Source organism: Polistes canadensis, unplaced genomic scaffold (genome assembly GCF_001313835.1).
Source record: "Polistes canadensis isolate GaletaPanama2010 unplaced genomic scaffold, ASM131383v1 scaffold_27, whole genome shotgun sequence".
NCBI lineage: Eukaryota > Metazoa > Arthropoda > Insecta > Hymenoptera > Vespidae > Polistes > Polistes canadensis.
In genome coordinates, this window is record NW_014569574.1 from 340530 (window position 1) to 360996 (window position 20467).

A 20467-nucleotide genomic window follows, 5' to 3' on the forward strand; every position below is an offset into this window, starting at 1 on the left:
TGTGGAACTTCGAACAATGCTTTTCATTTATTAATTAATTATGTACAGAATCTCGTGTACAGTGCTATAAACACATTTCTATAGTGACACTTGTAAGGCAGAAGAGTGTTGTGTTGCACAAGAAACATTTCACAGAACTCTTTGTTTTAAGAAATTATTACAATTTAAATGGATCAAAAACTTATCTTTTTTTAAATTGAATTCTGCTTGTTTTTTTAATACTATTTTTTTGGAAGATCATGTTGAATAACTATTATTATTATTAATCTTATATAGAAATTTTGTATTGGAATGCAAATAAGAACAGATCGATCGAAAACTTTGTCTATATTATTATATCGTATAAATTTTGACTCAATATTATCGTGAACGTAATAAAAATACATGATTTTTTCCGTTTTTGTTTACTTTTTTTTTCTTTCTTTTTTTACATCGCATCGTTGCATGGGCATACACTCAAGCAAAAAGTAGGCACTGCATCTAAGTACCTTTGCCTTGTTGAATGTAGAAGCTAAAGCACCTGTTGTGAAATATATCGTTACAATGACTTTCCATAAAGAGCCTCATATCCAAGTTACTTAAAACATTATAGTCCATAATGCTACATAATACTTGTTCTGTGAAAACAGATATCGAGTAAACCAAGTAAAGGCACAAATGTCCTCAATTTGGTTAGCTCTTTTTTGTACAATTATATATTTCGTCTATCTCAGCATGCAAATGTCAAACAATACAAGATAAACCTGCATTAGTTGAATATATCCTTTCAACTACTTGCATTTATATCGAATACGTATAAATAACAATTTTCGAAAGTTTGTTAGTAGTCCTTATGTAAAAAAAAAACTTAGGACATTCCACTTGCAAAAGTTGACTTGTACATTGGCAATCTGGGAACATATTTATTAACATCAAAAGATTTGATAAATGTAATTGAGCGTTGAAAAGTCCATTATTCAAACCGCATCAATACCCTGCCGTAATTAGTGCCCAGCGCCAATGCTGTAAAGTATAATTCATGTGATCTAATGAAAATAAAGACACAAGATGTTCTAGACATCCGTACATAATTCATACTGATATGATTTTCTTTTCCTATTGCCATATTTTTTTAATAAATCTTAACATTTCATTTGGCATCCTTAGACATTAACGTTGTATCTGATGGTGTACTTTGTACAGCGCAAACAATTTTGTTTTCAGTTAATGTTTTATCATTTTCGATCGAATTTTTCACATACTCATTCTTACTGTCCTCTCTGGTTTCAGGTGTCCTAAATAAAGATAATGATAATTTGGATATTATCCAATATTTTAGATTGATTATAAAATGATTTTAATTTCTTTATAAGTTAATAAATACCTTTCACTTGGATTGGCATTCTTGTCAGAGGTACATACAGAATATATACTATCATCACTAGCTTTACTGTTTTGATTGGCTTCTGTTGACAAATGGGATGTACTATCAACCAAATCTACAGTTATAGAATCACCACCTCCAATATTTTCCACAGATTTGTTTTCCAGTGCTGTCTCCTTCTCGATCAAACTTGTTGCTGCATCAACAATGTCTTTTGTAACTGTTTCGCAAGTTTTATTATCTACCGCAATATTATTTTCTATGCTTAAAGTACTTTCAAAATTATCAAAGTTTGCCCAGCCAGTAGATTCAAGAGGTTCTGATGGTACAACATCCCATGGGTTTACCTCGGGAATTGTTGTATTAGCTGGAATTGGTTCTGGAAAATTCCAAACTGTAATTTAATGCATAATTAAAATATTTATTTAAATATATTATTAAGAAAATATATTTCAAATAAAATTTTACCATCTGAAGTATCAATTTCCATGGGCATATCTCGAGGATCTTCATCGTCTTCATCGGATGAACTAGATCCATGATGTTGTTTTGAGTGCCAATCTCGTTTGTCTACTACTGTCTGGAAAGTCAAGTCACCTTCATCGGCCCATTCAGCTCCACCACCACATTCCTCAAGCCCTGCTTTTTGTTTTTGCTGACAGATCTAAATTTAAAATTAAATTTAAAATAATGAAGTAATACGAATAAATAACGAATCAGAATAAATGATCTAATCTATACCTTATCAAATAGATCTGCTCTTGGATCCATTTCTTCGTCGGCGAGATTAATCCTTTTAAAGGCCAACGCTGTTATTTCATCAGCGGAGCTACTATAATAGTGTTTTTTTTTTTCTAAACATTTACTAAGAGTAAATGCAATACTGTTGTTTGCAGTGTTACATTCTCTTTGTGTTATTATAATTTAACGCTCCCATAGAAATTTACTGCTAACTTACATTACTTAGGTAGAAATATAATTTGATATACTTACTGAAGTGAATCATCCCCAGCATCAAATTGGTTATCACGAAATCCGAAATTATCAATAAAAGTGGATGTCATTTGTTGACCCTGATAGTCGGTGTACATCTAACATTAACAAATACCGTACAGTATAGTTAAAAGTTATTTATATTACCATATATCCTATACACACTCATGTGTACATTTAAAAATATATCATAGATATCTTCCATACCTCTTTCAAATAGTAGCGATCCGGAGTATCTTCAGAGTTGGCCATATTAGCTGTTGGTCTAATCTAAATATTATACATAATAATATAATAACTACAATTATTTTTTTTCAGACAAACATTTAAATAAGATATCAGTAATATGATTACCAAGAAGATTGCACGTGTTTTGTTGATTTCCACTAGTTTCGTATTCACAAGTATTTCCCACTTATTAAGACATTCGGTTGATAAATTTGTTTTCACAAAAGTATCAAGCGCATTATTTTTTTCACATTGTAGTACAATATTATTCGCTATATTTATTAAGTGACCCATGTATCCTTGCCTAACACCATTTTCTTTGTTCCTGTAATTAACAACATTAAAATTCATTATTTAATTGCCATTTAATCACATTTACATTTTTTTTACATGGATTATAATTTTCATTTAAAAACTTACTGTTTATTCTCATTCTTTTCCCAAGCTTCCAAAATACGTTCTATCAATCTGCATTTAACAAATATCTAAAAAAACAAAATAGTTTGATAGATAAAAATATTTGTTATCAAAATAGAGAGAAAATAAATATTGACACTGTCAGAGACATATTACCTACATTGCTATAAATATTATTATTATCTTGATAATCACAATTAATAGCTAAAGCTAGGCATTGTTGTACTTGTGTGTGTAAGAAATTGTTCCATGTGTATTTAAAAAATAGATCCTGTAAATAATATAAATAATACAATAGTATATGATTCAATTTGAAAATGAATAAATTCAACATTATGATAATAAATTTATATAGTATTGATACTAACCAATAAAGTTTGGAATGTTCCTAAATCTGCCAATGCTTCATGAATTTTTATATTTTCGGTTGATAACAAGGCCATTAATAATCTTGCGACATGCAAGCGTGTTTTGCCCAATGGACAATCTAAAATTCCAGCTGTTGTTTTTACAGGAGCTTTCTATAATACAAATAAATATCTATTACTATACATTTACATTATATGAGTAAGAATTGCATATTAAATATTAAGGAATACTTATTAGGGTGATACTTACAACTGGTGGATCTAAAAGAAGTTTATGAAGTTGTTCCAAGTAGGGTATAGTAGCGTTAGAAATGTTAATACATTGTTCGTTATCATCTGTCATGTCTTCGCTGGAACCATTTCCATGAACGTCGACTTCATTTAAGGCACTATGTATACATACGAGACAAATTTTTATATAGAAAGATATAAAATACCAATAAATAAATGTACAAAAATTATATGCATACATACGTGTTTACTTTTTGACCCAGAAGGGTAAGAAGCACTTGAATCCCACCCACAATACTGCTTTCTGATTTTTCATTTGTCAAGATTGTCTCTAATAATAAACTTACAGTTTCTTCTCTGAAAAAAACACAACATTTGAAATAACATAATTATAATATAATATTAATTTGGAAATTAAATATGTCAAATATAAAAATGATGTCTGTATTAAATGTACTTACGACTTTAAAGTATTTAAAATAGGACCTGGTTTTATTTGCTCTGTTGACGTACGTTGATTTTCTCTTGCTACGATTACCATGTCACAAAGTAATTGAGAAGCATTTGCGTGTTTTGTTGGCTCCGACGTAGGAGACAATAATTTAATCAACCTTTGTACTAACTGTTGACTATCTAACCACTTGTTAACAAAAAAGGAATAAATATTTATTTAATATTTAACAACAATATAATAAAACCTTTAGATAATAAAGACAAAATGACTTCTTACATTTAATATATTTTGTCGCAGGTGACCTCCTTCAACTTGCGTTACTAGTTTTAATATTAAGTCCATAATAGCGGAAGTCTCTAAATGTTGTAAGAGTAAGTCTACACAATTTTGTTGGCCTTGAAGAAATTCTATAACCTGTAAACATGTGAACTGATAGGAATACCAGTTCTGATAGCAAGGATAAGAAAGGATAGGCAGAAAGAGGATAAGAAAAAAATGAAAATCGTTATTAATTTGCCATGTTCTATGCCAAGATCTATTTGTCAAAATATCTTCAAAGATTAATAATTAATTATAGAAACAAATTCTGTTTTAAAATTTATAATTACCTGATCACTCTTACGAGCAACAAGTACACCAATTGTTTTACTGAAAAACGATGCTAACAAGGGATTTAACGGTTGATCGGTGTCTATAAAAGCATATAATTTGTTCAGAAGTGTTTTGTCACCTAAAATTATATATTTCGTTATACTTTGGTATAATTTATATGTTGTCTTTTGAATAATAAGACTCATTGTATAGGTTTATTCTAAAATACCTGCTAATTTCTCATTAAGCGTTGGCACATCGCAAGTAAGTAATTCACATGCAACATTAGGATATTTGTAACGCAAACGTTCTTCAATATCGATAGATGGTTCCATAGTTGTAAGCATTACTAATTCTTCCATTACATCAGGCCTTACAAGGCTACGAATAAAAGAGATAATGTATTAATACATAAACTAATTAAATCCTATCCGGTGCAATGAATAAAAAAAAGAAAAGATTTAAATAGACTTACTATTCGATTAACTTTTTGTTTTGACTCTTACATTCTTGTAAGATGTCCTCTTCATCCATTAATTCGTGCAACGTAACATTCTGCAAATAGTGACAATCGCAGCAAAAAAAATAGTCACGGTTAGAAAAATCATTGAAACCATAACATAACACCAAATAAATCTAACACCCACCTCTTTGTTAAGCAACGCTTCAATATGAGGCGACGATACGTAATTATTAGTCCAGAACATGATGCGATGGTATTACTCGGAGTGGTTAATCGTCGTTAATTTTTATCACAAAATGCGATAATCACAACATTGGTATGCCGTCTACTAAAAAAATAACGTAATACGTCTTGAGCGCAAAGCGGCAAACTACTAACATTGCATGAAAGTATAACGATTTGATGATACTATTAGACAAAATCTTCAACGGTATTTGTAAACGCGACGACGGATGGGAGACACTAACGGTATAGAATTATTTTATTCCCACTGATGATAATATTATAATAATAATATTTTACGATGTCATTTTTCACAAATGGAAAAATAAGAGAACGAATGAATACAGTTTTATTAACATTGACGTTAGCCGCAAAAGAGAACCTTTTTGAAGGCGAACACCAAGTTAAGAAATGCTTCTAATTTCACAGTATGCTTAAACTATGATGATCACTTGAACCGAAGACACACACACACACAATCTCTAGTATAATATATATTTCTTTAAAGTTTCAAGTGGTCATCCAAGTTTACATTTAATACAGCCTTAATCATTCAATGTGTATCACGCTTTACGATTTACAGATGCATGCACCTTGAAATCTGAAATGAGAGATCTACGATAAAGAGGCAGCACAAGAGAAGGCGTACCTTTCAATCCTTAGAGTAAAAAGATTAAGGAGGAAAAGAGAGATTCTATTGTCAGATTCTTTTTAGATATACATACATACATACATACTTTCTCTTGCTTACTTACTTACTTAAATTACCTTACAAATGACGGAAGTTAGACTTTCGCCATCTTAGTACGTCACTTTTTCCTTATTCCTGTCATAGATATACTTTTTTAATAATATACAAAATAGATTTGCATTTGCATCATATATCTGAATAGTAATATTCGAAAGTACTTGAGAATTAAGCATATATTAATATAAACGATCGAATAAGAATAGTAAAAGAGTGATATTTTTTAAAAAGTTGGTACGTCTAATCAATATAAACTATCCATCGTTTAAATTTGGCGCGTACAAAAATCAAATAAGAAAGATGGCGAAGATCTATTCATTTCCGTCGTAAACCGTAATAGATATACTCTCGTTAACCTTTCTACTCTAAAGCTGGTATATTTAAACGTATAAGATCAAGAAATAGAAAAATATCTTGCGAGATTTATATATATGTATATATATATATATATATATATATATATAGATATTAATTATATCGAAATGAAATGAGATAATTGTTTTGTACTGAAGGTGGCAGCACTGTGTCAAGTTAAGGTGGGGAACAGAGAGACAGTTCGATATCTCGTAGTGAGTGACGTTCGAGAATTAGAATCGACTGGCTCAGTCGATAAGAGAACTTCAACGAACAGGTGACGACATCGTTGTCATACTCGTGATTTCATAACACGCCATTTTCTTTGTGTGAAGTGTTAGGACCAGAAGGAATACGCGTCCTGTTTTCTGTTAAATTCGAGGTAATATCATCTAAGTTGGAGAATTTGTCGATCTACCACTGGATGATTTCGTCCGTCGATGGACATCGCGTATCTTTACTTTGAGAAGATCCTCAAATTACCGCGCAAAATTCTAATTGCCCTGCTAGTGTGTTGACAGGTTTTCAACTATCACAGTTAAACGGATTCTATTTTACATCTACATGTAAATTCTATTTTACATCCTGTTAGGTTCTTTCTATTCTCCCTTAGCGATATCCTATTTTTCTTATTAACGGGATTACCAGTTTGCTGTTAGTTGTCAAAGTATAATATTTATTTTTTTGCTCATATAGCAAATAATATATTTCCTTTCTTCTTCTTTTTTTTCTTCTAACATTTAGAAACATACATACATACGTCATTACGATAGAAGTTACTTTTCATTATATGTTAGATGATTCATTTTTTTAAAACAATACGGATTCATTATATGATTTATCATATATTTTCTTAATTGTTTTAAACTTTTAGTGCGTGGAGAGAGGGTTTTTTCTTGTAATTTTATTGACATTACTAAGTATTATTGTTGAGAAATTTTTTTTTACATAAGTTTTTTAATCGAATATGATAATTACATTACTGACATTTATATTGTGATTCAATGTAGATAATTTTTTTATATCTTTTCCTATAGGAAATTTCCTATATTACTATTTTCCTACTTTTATCATGTATCATTTTACATTTGATTAAATTAAATTTTTTGGGTTTTTTCTTCCTTTTTTTTTTATTAATTAATATTACCACACAATAATTGAAAATTAAAACTTTTGCTCTTCGTTTTCTTTCAGTCATTATGTCATCCCGCAAGAAAGTACTTTTAAAAGTTATTATTCTGGGAGATTCTGGAGTAGGCAAAACGTCGTTGATGAATCAGTATGTTAATAAAAAGTTTAGTAATCAGTACAAAGCTACTATAGGAGCAGATTTTCTTACCAAAGAAGTTATGGTCGATGATAGGGTAGTTACTATGCAGGTAATTATACTACTTTATAATAACCATTAATCTCTTGCACTATAATTTAATAAGCGCAGCTGTGTGCTAAAGTCTGTGCAGTATTTTTTGCTTTTTCATGTTTGGGTTGTGAAGTGTATCACGAGTCTCACTTTGTTATAGTACAAGAGTTAATTAAAATAATCATTATAGTTTAATAATGAATTGTATTTTCATTTCGACAATCACAGATTTGGGATACAGCAGGTCAAGAAAGATTTCAATCTTTAGGAGTTGCATTCTATAGAGGCGCCGACTGTTGTGTATTGGTATTCGATGTTTCCGCACCAACAAGTTTCAAATCTTTAGAGTCATGGAGAGACGAATTTTTGATCCAAGCATCTCCACGGGATCCGGATAACTTTCCATTCGTTGTTCTGGGAAATAAAGTTGATCTAGAATCTAAGTCGGTAAGTTTAACGAAACAATTTTTGAATGTTGGTTAGGAATTCTATTATAATATATGTTTTTATTTTGTATAAGGTATCGAGTAAGAGAGCACAACAGTGGTGTCAATCCAAGAACAATATTCCATATTTCGAAACTAGTGCAAAAGAGGCTATTAATGTGGAACAGGCATTCCAAACGATAGCTAAAAATGCTCTAGCTCAAGAAAGTGAGGTATGTCGTAAATAAATCAGTATCATTGCGATATCATTTATAAATTGATTTGTTGTTAACTATCGTTAATTATTTGACTTTTAGGTTGAACTTTATAACGAGTTCCCAGACCAAATTAAACTGACCAATGACCAAAGAAATAACGGTAAAGGGGATTCTTGTGCATGCTAGGTCGTGGATCGACAAAAATTCATATATAAGCATATGGATGCAGAGGTCAGGTCGTACGTTCATGTATTGGAATATAAACACAATATTCACAAGTTTTACAATGATTTTGATCAGCTTTTGAGAAGTCTGGGAACATATATCTCGGTTTTCATATCTTACATATTCATTAATCTCATCAGTAATTTTAAGATGTTTTATTAAACTTATTGAGTAAAGCAATAAAGATTTGAGATGGATATATTTTATATAGAATAAATTCTAAATGAAATATCTTTTTTTAGACATTTAAAAATGCAGAATGAATAATAAGCACACCGAGAAATATTTATCTGACTTCCTATTAAAAGAAAAGAAAAAAAACAAAAGAACGAAAAAGAATCAAGTAAAGAATATACGTTGTGATTGTATATCACGCATATTACGTATTCGACTCTTAAGATGGATCTTTTATCTTTACTCCTATTTGACCTATTGAATGGTACACTCTATAGTATTTTTAAACATAATAATGCTCTCTTTCTTATTGGTCATGGCGAAACGTATGGGCTGTCCTATATATCTGCATCCTCTAATGATTCATTGTTGATGTCCTTTGTCAGGATGATACTATGAAGTTTTCACATAATAAAAAGTCGTTATTGCGCGAGGAGGTTGACGTATAGATCGGGAATACAGGTTGCGTCAGATTTTTTAAATCTCGCTAAAGATTGCCCACTAATAATATTAAGAACTATCGCATTTAGAGAGGAGCCTTGCCAAGTAGCGAAGTTTTGTGAGTAGCTTTTAAGAATATCGACCATTTGCGGCTTCTCGTTTAAAGAATAAAAATTTAGTATTATTGATACATCAAGGAATAATAGAAATATCAATACTCATGTTGCACGTACGATCCTTACATTGAAATTTGGGATACAAAGAATGTGATAGCGTTTCTATTTAATGATCAATGAATTAAGTAGTTTTACAGTTTCTTTTTTTTTCTTTCCTCAATTGTAATTGTAACTTTTAGTCGCAATATATGCAATAATTAATGTCAAAAGAAAAAGAAAAGGTTTTATTTTAACAACTACATCACAATATTTATCGCAACATCTCATGGCCCCTCTGTCTAAAAAAGGCTAGTGCGTTTTACCAGGCAATTCTTTTTATAAATGACCCAAAAATTGGATTCCGCTAGTTTAATATACCTCCTACGATGCGTTTTTATTTTCATCTATTTCGTTAATCCTTTAAAAATGTTCTGTTCTTGCAATGCGTGTGTTTTCAAGCATTTCAAAAATTGTATAATTAAGAGAAAAATCACAGATTGTAATTTAATCACCAATTTGTTTGTTTATTTTATTAAACGACTAAATTAAATTATTGGTCTATTTTTATATATTTTTTATTCATATATATATATATATATATGAATTAAATAAATTAAATGTTGTTTATATTATAGATTTCTCTGTGGTGCTTATCGTTTCATGGATAAAACATTTTTTGTAAGTTCTTTCCTACAAATCAAATAACATACAAATTCTTTTGATAAATATTTCAATTCTTGTATGTTAAATTTTTTCTCATTGATTTTTAGTTTTGTAAACGTAAGATGTATGCTAAGTTATATTGTAAATTTTCTATTAGGATATTTAAACAGAAGGTGAAGCATTCTTATTTTTTGTACCACACTTATAACAATCTTGCATATAAACGTATGTCTAATGAAAAAGAGAGTATAGTAGTGGTTTATAAAACACAATTACGTTATATATATACAGCTATGAAAACCATGCAACAAAAGATACAGGCGATCACTTCCTCGTTCAAAATCATGAAAGAAGAAAAGAAGAAAAAAGAAAAGAAAAATTAGATTTTAAGTCGCAATCTTGAAATATTCAGGATGGAAGATTACGCGAGTTAAATTAATACATACCTACACATAAGAATTTCGTATGGAAAAGAAAAATTAGATCGTGAAATATATGCGTACACTTATGATTATTCCCGGATGCATAATTGCATGCCCTCTTTCGTACGTGTATGCATATTTCTTCATATATACATGTATATAAATGAATGATCATGACGATTACAACTATAATTATTAATATAATTTTATGGAGATATGTTAACTATAAATATTATAATTATAAATATTGTATTCATTGCTGCTGCTGCTATAAATCCACTATTGCTATTCTTAGTTTTAAGTAAGCGAAAAGGAAGAAAAATACATTTATTGAAAAAAAATAGTAAATCTCTTTAACCGTTTCCTTTTCTTGCTGTTTATTTTATTTATTGTACTCTACAATATAAAGATTGTATGTGTATAATGTAGATTGTGCATGTTATATTGTATATATAATATGTAAAAATAGGGAAAAAATGCATAATATTTAACATAATTTTTATAAGTTAGAATTGGTTAAAAAAGGAATTTATTATTTACTTCTAGCCAGTATATATGTATATACTAGATTTATATATACAAATATAAATAAGTAACGATTGAAATTGGCCATATATTAAAATGATTTGAATTGTTTATCAAATCAATATAATTACTATTCATTTGTTTAAAAAGAAAAATTAATCAAATAAATTTATAAATTTTTATTTTCCATATTATTTTTGTTTTCAATAGTTATTAGCAGGGTTTTATATATTTTAACGATGTTACTCTGTAAACGATAGTAGCGCCAAAGTGGCAGTTGGTGGCAACGATTGCAACGAAGAAGAATTGTATTTGTAGCTATTTGTTGGAATTTATTACAAGAAAATAATCTAAGGGCCTCATTTAGTTTAAATAATATCTCTTAATTCACATACACAAATATATCATTGAAATATATTAAAAGATATAGAATAGGATTAGATCGGGGTGAGTGTACCGGATGAATATCAGTGCCTGTGCTATGCCAATCATTAATTATAACCACAATGAATAGTATCGTGTGATTATATTACTTTCCGTTATCAACGTTACTACGCGATACGAATTTCTCAAGTAAATGAACTAAAGGTGAGATATATATATTTATCCATACATACACACACATATATATATATATATATGTATACGTGTTATACACTAGTAATAATAAAATAACATTTTTTCAAATTCTTACAAATCCCAATGGATAACTGCCGGTCATAATTTACGTATTTTTCTGTCCACCTTTTGTTTTCAAAAAGCAGGTGTTTGCTTGTAAATTGGCGTCTCTTTGCATTCTTGGCCAATTAGATGAGGACGTTTTCCCGCCATATTATTAAGACTTATTTAGGGTAGGAAATTATATAGTAAATACATCTTTTTGGTCGAGTCTAAGAAACTATAAAAAGGTTAATTAATATTTTTTGCCTATTAGCTTTTGATGATACTTTGATATTGAATTGTAATCAAATGATTTTTCATCATTCTATTAGATCTTATATCTAATGTCGTTTGAGGATTAAAGATTTCTATATATTACACAAAATTAAATCATTAAATAATTATTAATTATCACCAATTGTTATTTTTGTTGCAGCACTTGAATATATGAAATTTATGTTAATTAATAAGTGCTATTGTTACTAAGTAATAATTTTTACGTAAAATTACTAACCCTTTGCTTATTTAATTTTTTATTGTTTTATTTAATCTTCTATTTACAGATATATAGAAACATATCACATTAAAAAAATGAGTACAGCTATCGAAAATGGAGGTCAAGCTAGTAATGCCAAGAAGAAAACCATCGAAGGTATTTATCAGAAAAAAACACAATTGGAGCATATTCTTTTGCGTCCAGATACATACATCGGATCGGTTGAAAGTACCACAGAACTTATGTGGGTTTTCGATAAGGAAAAAGAAATGATGGTACAGAAGGATATTAAATTTGTTCCTGGATTGTATAAAATATTTGATGAGATTTTGGTTAACGCTGCTGATAACAAACAACGTGATCCAAAAATGGATACTATTAAGATTGATATTGATGCGTAAGTGTATTTAATAAATTAATATCTATTAACAAGACACTGAATGAAACACTGCGACAAAAGTGCAAACATTGCTCGAGAACAGTCGTCAGCAGCTAGTTCACACCTTACTACTTAGTTGTTTTGCAATAGTAGTTGCTCGTCATGTGAATGTAGAATTTCGTGTACAGCGATTGCAGTAGCTTATAAATGGCATTTTATGTAAGAAGTCCATAGTCGTCAGTTTTATCGAGAGGGTTAATTTATATTTTTAGCAAAGTTACTTTAAAAAGTAATTGATATATTTTGGATTTTAGAGAGAATAACACCATATCTGTCTGGAATAACGGAAAAGGTATTCCTGTTGTAATACATAAGGAAGAGAATATGTATGTACCCACTATGATTTTTGGTCATTTATTAACATCATCAAATTACGACGACGAGGAGGAAAAAGTTACAGGAGGAAGAAATGGCTATGGTGCAAAACTGTGTAATATTTTTAGTCATCGTTTCACTGTTGAAACCGCATCTAAGGAATATAAAAAAAGTCTAAAACAAGTAAATAACATTTTGATAAAATTATGGTACAAATATGATAACTGTTAGAATGATATTGATTAAAACATTTCAATAATTTATTTGTTCTTAGACATGGGGCGATAACATGGGAAAAGCCAGTGAACCTCGAATTAAAGATTTTCACGGGGAAGATTTTACAAAGGTAACATTTTCTCCAGATTTATCCAAATTCAAAATGGATTCTTTAGATGCAGACATAGTAGCTCTCATGTCGCGTAGAGCGTACGACGTAGCAGCATCTACAAGAGGAGTGAAAGTTTATCTTAATGGAGTTAGAGTACCTGTAAAGAATTTTAAAGATTACATTGACTGTTATATTAAAGGAAAGGAAGATGATTCTGGTAACCCTTTAAAAATTGCTTATGAAGCTTGCGGAGCTCGTTGGGAAGTAGCGGTTACTTTATCCAACAAAGGTTTCCAACAAATGTCATTTGTAAATAGTATTGCAACGACAAAGGTATTTATTTTTTTGAACTTACTAAATCTTTTTCCTCTTTTTATATTATTTTGATTAAATCAAATGCATTATAACATTAAATTAATCAACAGGGAGGCAGACACGTAGACCATGTTACAGATTTGATAGTTAAACAACTAACAGAAACATTAAAGAAGAAAAATAAAGCTGGGATCACCATAAAACCATTCCAAATCAAAAATCATTTGTGGATTTTTATTAATTGTCTCATCAATAATCCTTCATTCGATTCGCAGACTAAGGAACACATGACTTTGCAACAAAAAAGTTTTGGTTCTAAATGCGTATTAAGCGATAAATTCATCACAGCCGTGAGTATTTTCATATGATTTTATTTATAAAAAATCGATAATTTTTTATATAATCATTTGATTTATTTGTAGGTAATGAAAACTGGCATCGTAGAATCTGTCTTAACATGGGCCAAATTTAAGGCTGACAGCCAACTACAAAAATTGGGACCTAAATCAAAACAGAGAAAACTTCAAGGTGTTATTCATTAAATTACGTCAATTTTATAATTACGTAATTACGAATAAGATATTAAAATATAATGAAATTTAACAGAATACTAATACTTTAACATGCAAATTATTTCTAGGTATTCCTAAGTTGGAAGATGCTAATGATGCTGGAACAAATAAATCATTAGAGTGTACCCTAATATTAACTGAGGGAGATTCAGCTAAAACGATGGCTGTATCAGGAATATCTTCTGTAGGTAGAGATAAGTATGGCATATTTCCATTACGTGGTACGTTTAATATTTCTTTAAATTCATCAAACTCTGTATTAACTGGTACATAATTTACACATATATATTTATTTATTACAGGTAAAATATTGAATGTAAGAGAAGCAACGCACAAACAAATATTAGAAAATGCTGAAATCAATAATTTGATAAAAATTCTTGGTCTTCAATATAAAAAAAAGTATGAAACCCGGGATGATCTTAAAACGCTTCGTTATGGTAAAATGATGATCATGACTGATCAGGATCAGGTTAATAAATATCTTTTTGTCTACTGCTAATTTGTTCATTAGGCTTTGATAATATATTTACAGAGTTTTATATGACATATTTTGTTTGTTTAGGATGGTTCTCATATTAAGGGTCTTTTAATTAACTTTATTCATCACAATTGGCCATCTTTACTAAAACTAAATTTCATCGAAGAATTCATTACACCAATTGTGAAAGTATCAAAAGGAAATCAAGTACTATCGTTCTTTTCGTTACCAGAATTTGAATCGTGGAAGAAGGAAACAGATAATTTTCATACGTATAAAATCAAATACTACAAAGGTTTTTATTTTTACGTTTTTACAAATTATAAGAAACAACGTATATAAATATAATTTAAAATTACTGTAAATAGGTTTGGGTACTTCTACTGCCAAAGAGGCAAAGGAGTACTTTGAAAATATGGCAAGGCACAGAATTAGATTTCGATATGACGGTGATCAAGATGATCAAAATATAATCATGGCATTTAGTAAAAAATGTGTAGATCAACGTAAGGAGTGGTTAGTGAATCATATGGACGAAACAAAGAGACGAAAAGAAATTGGTTTAGGTGAACGTTATCTTTATGAAAAAGATACTCGTACTGTATCTTTTTCAGACTTTATTAATGTTGAATTAGTACTGTATAGTAATTATGATAACGTAAGATCTATACCCAGTATGGTAGATGGTTTTAAACCTGGTCAAAGAAAAGTACTTTTTACATGTTTGAAACGTAACGACAAACGTGAAGTTAAAGTTGCACAATTAGCTGGTTCGGTAGCGGAACATTCCGCTTATCATCACGGTGAAGTGTCCCTTATGGCTACCATCATTAACTTAGCTCAAAATTTTGTCGGAAGTAACAATATTAATGTACTTCAGCCTATTGGTCAATTTGGTACGAGACTTACAGGAGGAAAAGATGCTGCAAGTGCTCGATACATTTTCACAATGCTTAGGTTTGTAAATTAGATTTAAAATGATAAGTAATTCTTAAAAAGAATTGATAATTTTATTACAAATATGTATTTTTATTTTTTAGTCCACTAGCAAGATTCATATTTCATAAACACGATGATCCACTTCTTGCACATGAATATGATGATAATCAAAAAATTGAACCAGTATACTACATTCCTGTAATACCAATGTTATTGGTGAATGGTGCGGATGGTATCGGTACGGGATGGATGACCAAAATTCCAAATTATAATCCTCGCGAAATTATAGAAAATTTGTATCGTATGATGGATGGTGGAGACCCTAAACCAATGGTAACATTTTAAAATGTGATACATTTATTATTAAAATCTATTAATAATCTTTAAATTATAATTTTACATAATGTAGATACCATACTACAAGAATTTTACCGGTGTGATAGAAAGTTTTGGGGATTATCGTTATATTTTTAGTGGAGAAATTTCTATAATAGGACCAGATAAAGTAGAAATTACAGAACTTCCAATTGGAATGTGGACACAAACTTATAAAGAGACAGTATTAGAACCTATGTTACACGGTACCGAGAAAACACCTGCAATTATTACGTAAGTTATATATTTATATATAAATTAAAATATTTAATATGAAGTGACTACACAAATATATTGATTTTAATAGAGATTATAAAGAATATTACACGGATACTACTGTACATTTTATAGTAATTTTAAATCGTGATAAGTTACTCGAATTAGAAAGAGATGGTCTGCATAAAGCTTTCAAATTGCAATCGACAATGTCGATAACATCTATGGTAAGATATTTATTAACGTTTGTTTTAACACTTTATTGATCGGCCACTCAACAACAGATACTCTCTAACGACCGCTGTTTTTCGGCCTACACTAGCGCACAGGAGTATCTGTGCGTTTCGAATGCTCAAAGAGAATTTTCCGCTTTCTGTTATTACAGGATATCTTAGGATATACAGGATATTACAGGATAAGATAATTAGATTTAATAAAATGTTGATAACAACAATGCAACAAAAGCGATTGTTCGGTAAGCGTGGGTGATAAAAAAAGCCGATTAATAGGCGATCGGTCAGTAAAGTGTTAACATATTTAACAAATAGGAAAAAAAAAATATATATATATATATATATATTTATATTTTTTAATTACAGTGCGCATTTGATGAAAATCGTTGTCTTCAGAAATATGATAGCGTTACTCAAATATTAAAGAATTTTTACAAAATTAGATTGGATGCGTATCACAAAAGGAAAGATTACTTAGAAGGTATCTTGCAAGCAGAATCAGGAAAATTATCAAATCAAGCTCGCTTCATTTTAGAAAAATGTGATGGTTCTTTGGTGATTGAAAATAAAAAGAAAAAGGATATGATAGCTGAATTGATAAGACGTAATTACGAATCTGATCCTGTAGTTGCATGGAAGTTAACTCAAAACAGAGAAGGTGTCTTGGTAAGTAATTGTATTAAATGAATTGTATTCTTGGATTTAAAAAAAATATAAATACATATAGCTATATTGATGAAATATATTTATTGCTACAAAAGGAAGATGAAGTAAGTCGGAACAAAAAAGTTATTTATTTTCATCTTTTGATTTTTTATATTGATATACATATTATTTATATTCATTTTTATATAAATAATTTGTTACTAATGTTTAGGAGGAGGTAGTTGCTGAAGAATTAACTGAAGATGAACCACCACCTTCGTCGACTACAATACAAAAAGAAAATTTCGATTATCTTTTGGGTATGACTTTGTGGTCGTTAACGAAGGAAAAAAAAGATGACCTCTTACGTCAAAGGGATGAAAAATTAGCGGAATTAAAAAGATTGCAAGCTCGTACCCCTATTTCTCTTTGGAGGGAAGATTTGGATAATTTATTGGCTGAATTAAATAAAGTAATTATATATTTATTGGATCATTTAATCGTAACATCTTTTTAGATAAGATGAAAATTATTCTTATGTCTGTATTTGATGTTTTTTTAGGTCGAAGAGAAAGAAAAAAAAGAAGAAAATAAATCACGTCAAAATATGAAAAAGCCACCAGCTAAATTTTATAAGCAAGAGGATACTCGTAGAATAACTCCTGTTATCGATACCGAATTAAAAAAGAAAATAGAAAAAGCAGATATCGTATCTAAGGACAAGAAAGAAGGAATTAAGAGACAACCAAAAGTTAGTTTCGGATCTTGTGTGTGTTTATTTTTTATTTATTATTATTAAAAAATTATATGAATTTTTTTCAAAATATATTATTTTATAGATAAAGAAAGAAGTACCCGAAGAGAAAGATGAATATGATATTCTTGTAGATTCGACTAAAGGTATCAATGAAAAGCTCAATATTAAAACTGAGAAAAAACCAGGTGCTAAAAAAGGTGAAATAATTTGTTTCTTTTTTTTTTTATATATAACTTCTGTATCACAGAAAATTATGATTAGATTAAATGCAATATTTTTGTCTTGATAATTAGGAACGAAACAAACAACATTGTCATTTAAACCTTTGAAAAAACCCAAGAAAAAGGATTCTGATTCCGATAGTAATGAATTTGACAGTAACGCAATTGATTTTCATAGTATTTCTCCAGTGCGTTCACCGCGAAGAGCAGCTGCATGTATGAAAGACTTATTTCTGTATACTAGTTAAAAATTTTTTCAATATATATCTTAAAATTGGTTTTATGTTGTAATTGCAGCTAAAAGAAACTATGCTGTTAGCAGTGACGAATCGGATGCTGTTAGTGAAAATCTTTATAATATGTCGTCCGATTCTGAACAAGTGTGAGTATGCGTATTAATTTTAAAATTATCTTTGATATGAATAAACAAAACATAAAAAATAGATTAAATAATTTAATTAACGATATTTAATATCATGATATTTAAAATATATACATGACAATTTTTCTAAGAAGAGTATTAATAATCAAATTTTTATGACTTTTCTTAGAAAAAAGTTGCCAAAATCTGCAATAACGCTCAGCGATTCGGATGATGATTTTAAAATGGATAAGAAACCACCGCCACCTAAATGTAAGTGAATATATATTTTTTATTGATACATTAATTGATTTAAATTATGTTATTTTTAATTGTATAAATAATAAAATCATCTCATCGACCGCGTCATTAATATTTTATTATTATAGCAAGTCCAGAAGAACTTTTTGATAGTTTAGTTGGAAATACTCCAGACAAATCACAAAAACCTATATCTTCTTCCGGTGAAGATTCTTCTTTGATAATGTTTACACTACCAAAAAAAGGTAATCAATCAATACTACTCATATTTAAAAAAAAATATTATTTATATAAAAATGTATAATATATATTTTTAATTCTTATTTCCATTATAATATCAATTTAGTTCCATCAAAGAAAAAGGCAGAAAATGGAGGAGGTGCGAAGCCAGTTAAGCGTCAATTGAAGAAAAAACTCAAATCTTCTGATTCTGAAACAGATGATAATATATTAGCGAGTAAAGTGAAATCCGTAAGTATTTTTATATTATCAAATTATTGAATGATATTAAAACATAATTAAAAAATTTTTTTAAATGTTTAAATATCACTTTTTTATAGAAAAAACGAAGGAAGAAATCAGACTCTGAAAGTGACAATACCTCGGAAGCATCGCCTATAGTACCGCCAAGAAAGAACAGTGCACGTAATCGTAAACCAGTTTCTTACGCACTTAAATCAGACGAGGAAAGTGATTCCGACTAAATTTCTATTAACGCGGTATAAATTTGTCAAAACAGAACTGTAAATTACGAAGACTGCCTATATAAATTAATAAGGTGAGAGAAAAAAAAAGAAAGAGAAAGAGGGAGAGAGAGAGAATGAGAGAGAGAGAGAGAGAGAGAGAGAGAGAATGAGAGAGAGAGAGAGAGAGAGAGAGAAAGAGAAAGAGAAAGAGAAAGAGAAAGAGAGAGAAAGAAATAAGAAGGGAATAGATATCTGAGTTAGTATAGAAAGCCAAGGTTTTTTAGTATTTTTGTGGTTTCTTACATCCTCGAAAAGAAAGAAATAGTGTCTAATAGAAAATGCAGTGGTGATTAATATTATAATTATAATTATTATTTCATTTGGGAATAAAATAAAAGTAAGACAAAGAAAGAACAACAGGTTTAAAATCATTTTAAAATGATTTTGCACATTTATCCATTTAATTAAGCGTAGAGCAAGAACAATGGTATACTCTGAGCTCGTTGTATAGAGACACACACACACTCACATATAAATAATTAAAAATTCTAGATTTAATATCAAATTAAAATGAAAGAAACACGGCGCACAACTCATTATGCATATGCATGTAATATTTATTTACGATATAGAAAAACAAAACTAAATAGATAATGAATAATTTATTTTTAATTATTGGTATTTTATAATTTTTATTATCCTTGGGGAAAATGATAAGAAATTATTTTATTTGCTGATGTTCTTACACACATGACACTTAATTGTATAAGATTACTCTTATATATATATATATAAATAGAATATTAATGGCGCCGTTATATGTAATAAAATATATGAACATTTTTATACTTTTTCATCTTTATTATTTTCGTCACATATTGACACACAAAATTGCTATAGTAAAAAAAGCAAAAAATTTAAAATCTTTTCAACACTACTTTAAAAAAGATTTTTCAAACTTCCACATGACTTGCAAATATTTGATTTTAAATTAAAATTTTACTTTGATAAAAAAATGTTTATTATTTAAAAAAATTATATTGTCATTACCTACTTGTATATAGAATCTTCCCATTATCGGATGAACAGCCTGTATTCTTCCATATCTCGTTGAGTTATATCGCACT

General features: G+C 29.2%; 3 protein-coding genes across 13 annotated transcripts; 2 read left to right on the top strand and 1 right to left on the bottom strand.

Moving 5' to 3' along the window:
- Nucleotides 1–12: 12 nt before the first annotated feature.
- LOC106783910 (serine/threonine-protein phosphatase 6 regulatory subunit 3) lies at nucleotides 13–6100 on the bottom strand. 8 transcript variants are annotated; one of them, XM_014742911.1, is made up of 19 exons: nucleotides 6086–6100; nucleotides 5293–5436; nucleotides 5121–5200; nucleotides 4875–5026; nucleotides 4663–4784; nucleotides 4331–4501; nucleotides 4062–4240; nucleotides 3844–3957; nucleotides 3620–3758; nucleotides 3370–3522; nucleotides 3162–3272; nucleotides 3005–3069; nucleotides 2711–2909; nucleotides 2564–2626; nucleotides 2357–2454; nucleotides 2105–2195; nucleotides 1832–2027; nucleotides 1364–1757; nucleotides 13–1274 (listed from the first exon to the last, which is right to left on the bottom strand). In XM_014742911.1, the coding sequence occupies exons 2-19, from the start codon at nucleotides 5350–5352 to the stop codon at nucleotides 1130–1132; spliced, it is 2532 nt and encodes an 843-aa protein (XP_014598397.1). In that variant the 5' UTR covers nucleotides 5353–5436; nucleotides 6086–6100; the 3' UTR covers nucleotides 13–1129. The 8 variants fall into 8 exon arrangements, with proteins under 8 accessions (XP_014598397.1, XP_014598396.1, XP_014598395.1 ...); XM_014742910.1 differs by lacking the exon at nucleotides 6086–6100 and adding an exon at nucleotides 5980–6046; XM_014742909.1 differs by lacking the exon at nucleotides 6086–6100 and adding an exon at nucleotides 5518–5802.
- Nucleotides 6101–6626: 526 nt separating this feature from the next.
- LOC106783932 (ras-related protein Rab-7a) lies at nucleotides 6627–9939 on the top strand. Of its 2 annotated transcripts, none has more exons than XM_014742951.1 (5): nucleotides 6627–6814; nucleotides 7627–7811; nucleotides 8021–8239; nucleotides 8313–8450; nucleotides 8535–9939. In XM_014742951.1, the coding sequence occupies exons 2-5, from the start codon at nucleotides 7632–7634 to the stop codon at nucleotides 8619–8621; spliced, it is 624 nt and encodes a 207-aa protein (XP_014598437.1). In that variant the 5' UTR covers nucleotides 6627–6814; nucleotides 7627–7631; the 3' UTR covers nucleotides 8622–9939. The 2 variants fall into 2 exon arrangements, with proteins under 2 accessions (XP_014598437.1, XP_014598438.1); XM_014742952.1 differs by having other exon boundaries at nucleotides 6667–6998.
- Nucleotides 9940–11291: 1352 nt separating this feature from the next.
- On the top strand, nucleotides 11292–19441 carry LOC106783877 (DNA topoisomerase 2). Of its 3 annotated transcripts, none has more exons than XM_014742818.1 (24): nucleotides 11293–11628; nucleotides 12264–12593; nucleotides 12890–13133; nucleotides 13225–13611; nucleotides 13704–13943; nucleotides 14016–14121; nucleotides 14234–14386; nucleotides 14468–14637; nucleotides 14731–14941; nucleotides 15015–15603; nucleotides 15687–15918; nucleotides 15995–16194; nucleotides 16268–16403; nucleotides 16776–17075; nucleotides 17171–17179; nucleotides 17287–17526; nucleotides 17617–17805; nucleotides 17894–18008; nucleotides 18105–18248; nucleotides 18330–18414; nucleotides 18584–18666; nucleotides 18783–18899; nucleotides 19001–19125; nucleotides 19215–19441. In XM_014742818.1, the coding sequence occupies exons 2-24, from the start codon at nucleotides 12292–12294 to the stop codon at nucleotides 19356–19358; spliced, it is 4521 nt and encodes a 1506-aa protein (XP_014598304.1). In that variant the 5' UTR covers nucleotides 11293–11628; nucleotides 12264–12291; the 3' UTR covers nucleotides 19359–19441. The 3 variants fall into 3 exon arrangements, with proteins under 3 accessions (XP_014598306.1, XP_014598304.1, XP_014598305.1); XM_014742819.1 differs by lacking the exon at nucleotides 11293–11628 and adding an exon at nucleotides 11866–11948; XM_014742820.1 differs by lacking the exon at nucleotides 17171–17179 and having other exon boundaries at nucleotides 11292–11628.
- The last annotated feature ends 1026 nt before the right edge of the window (nucleotides 19442–20467 follow it).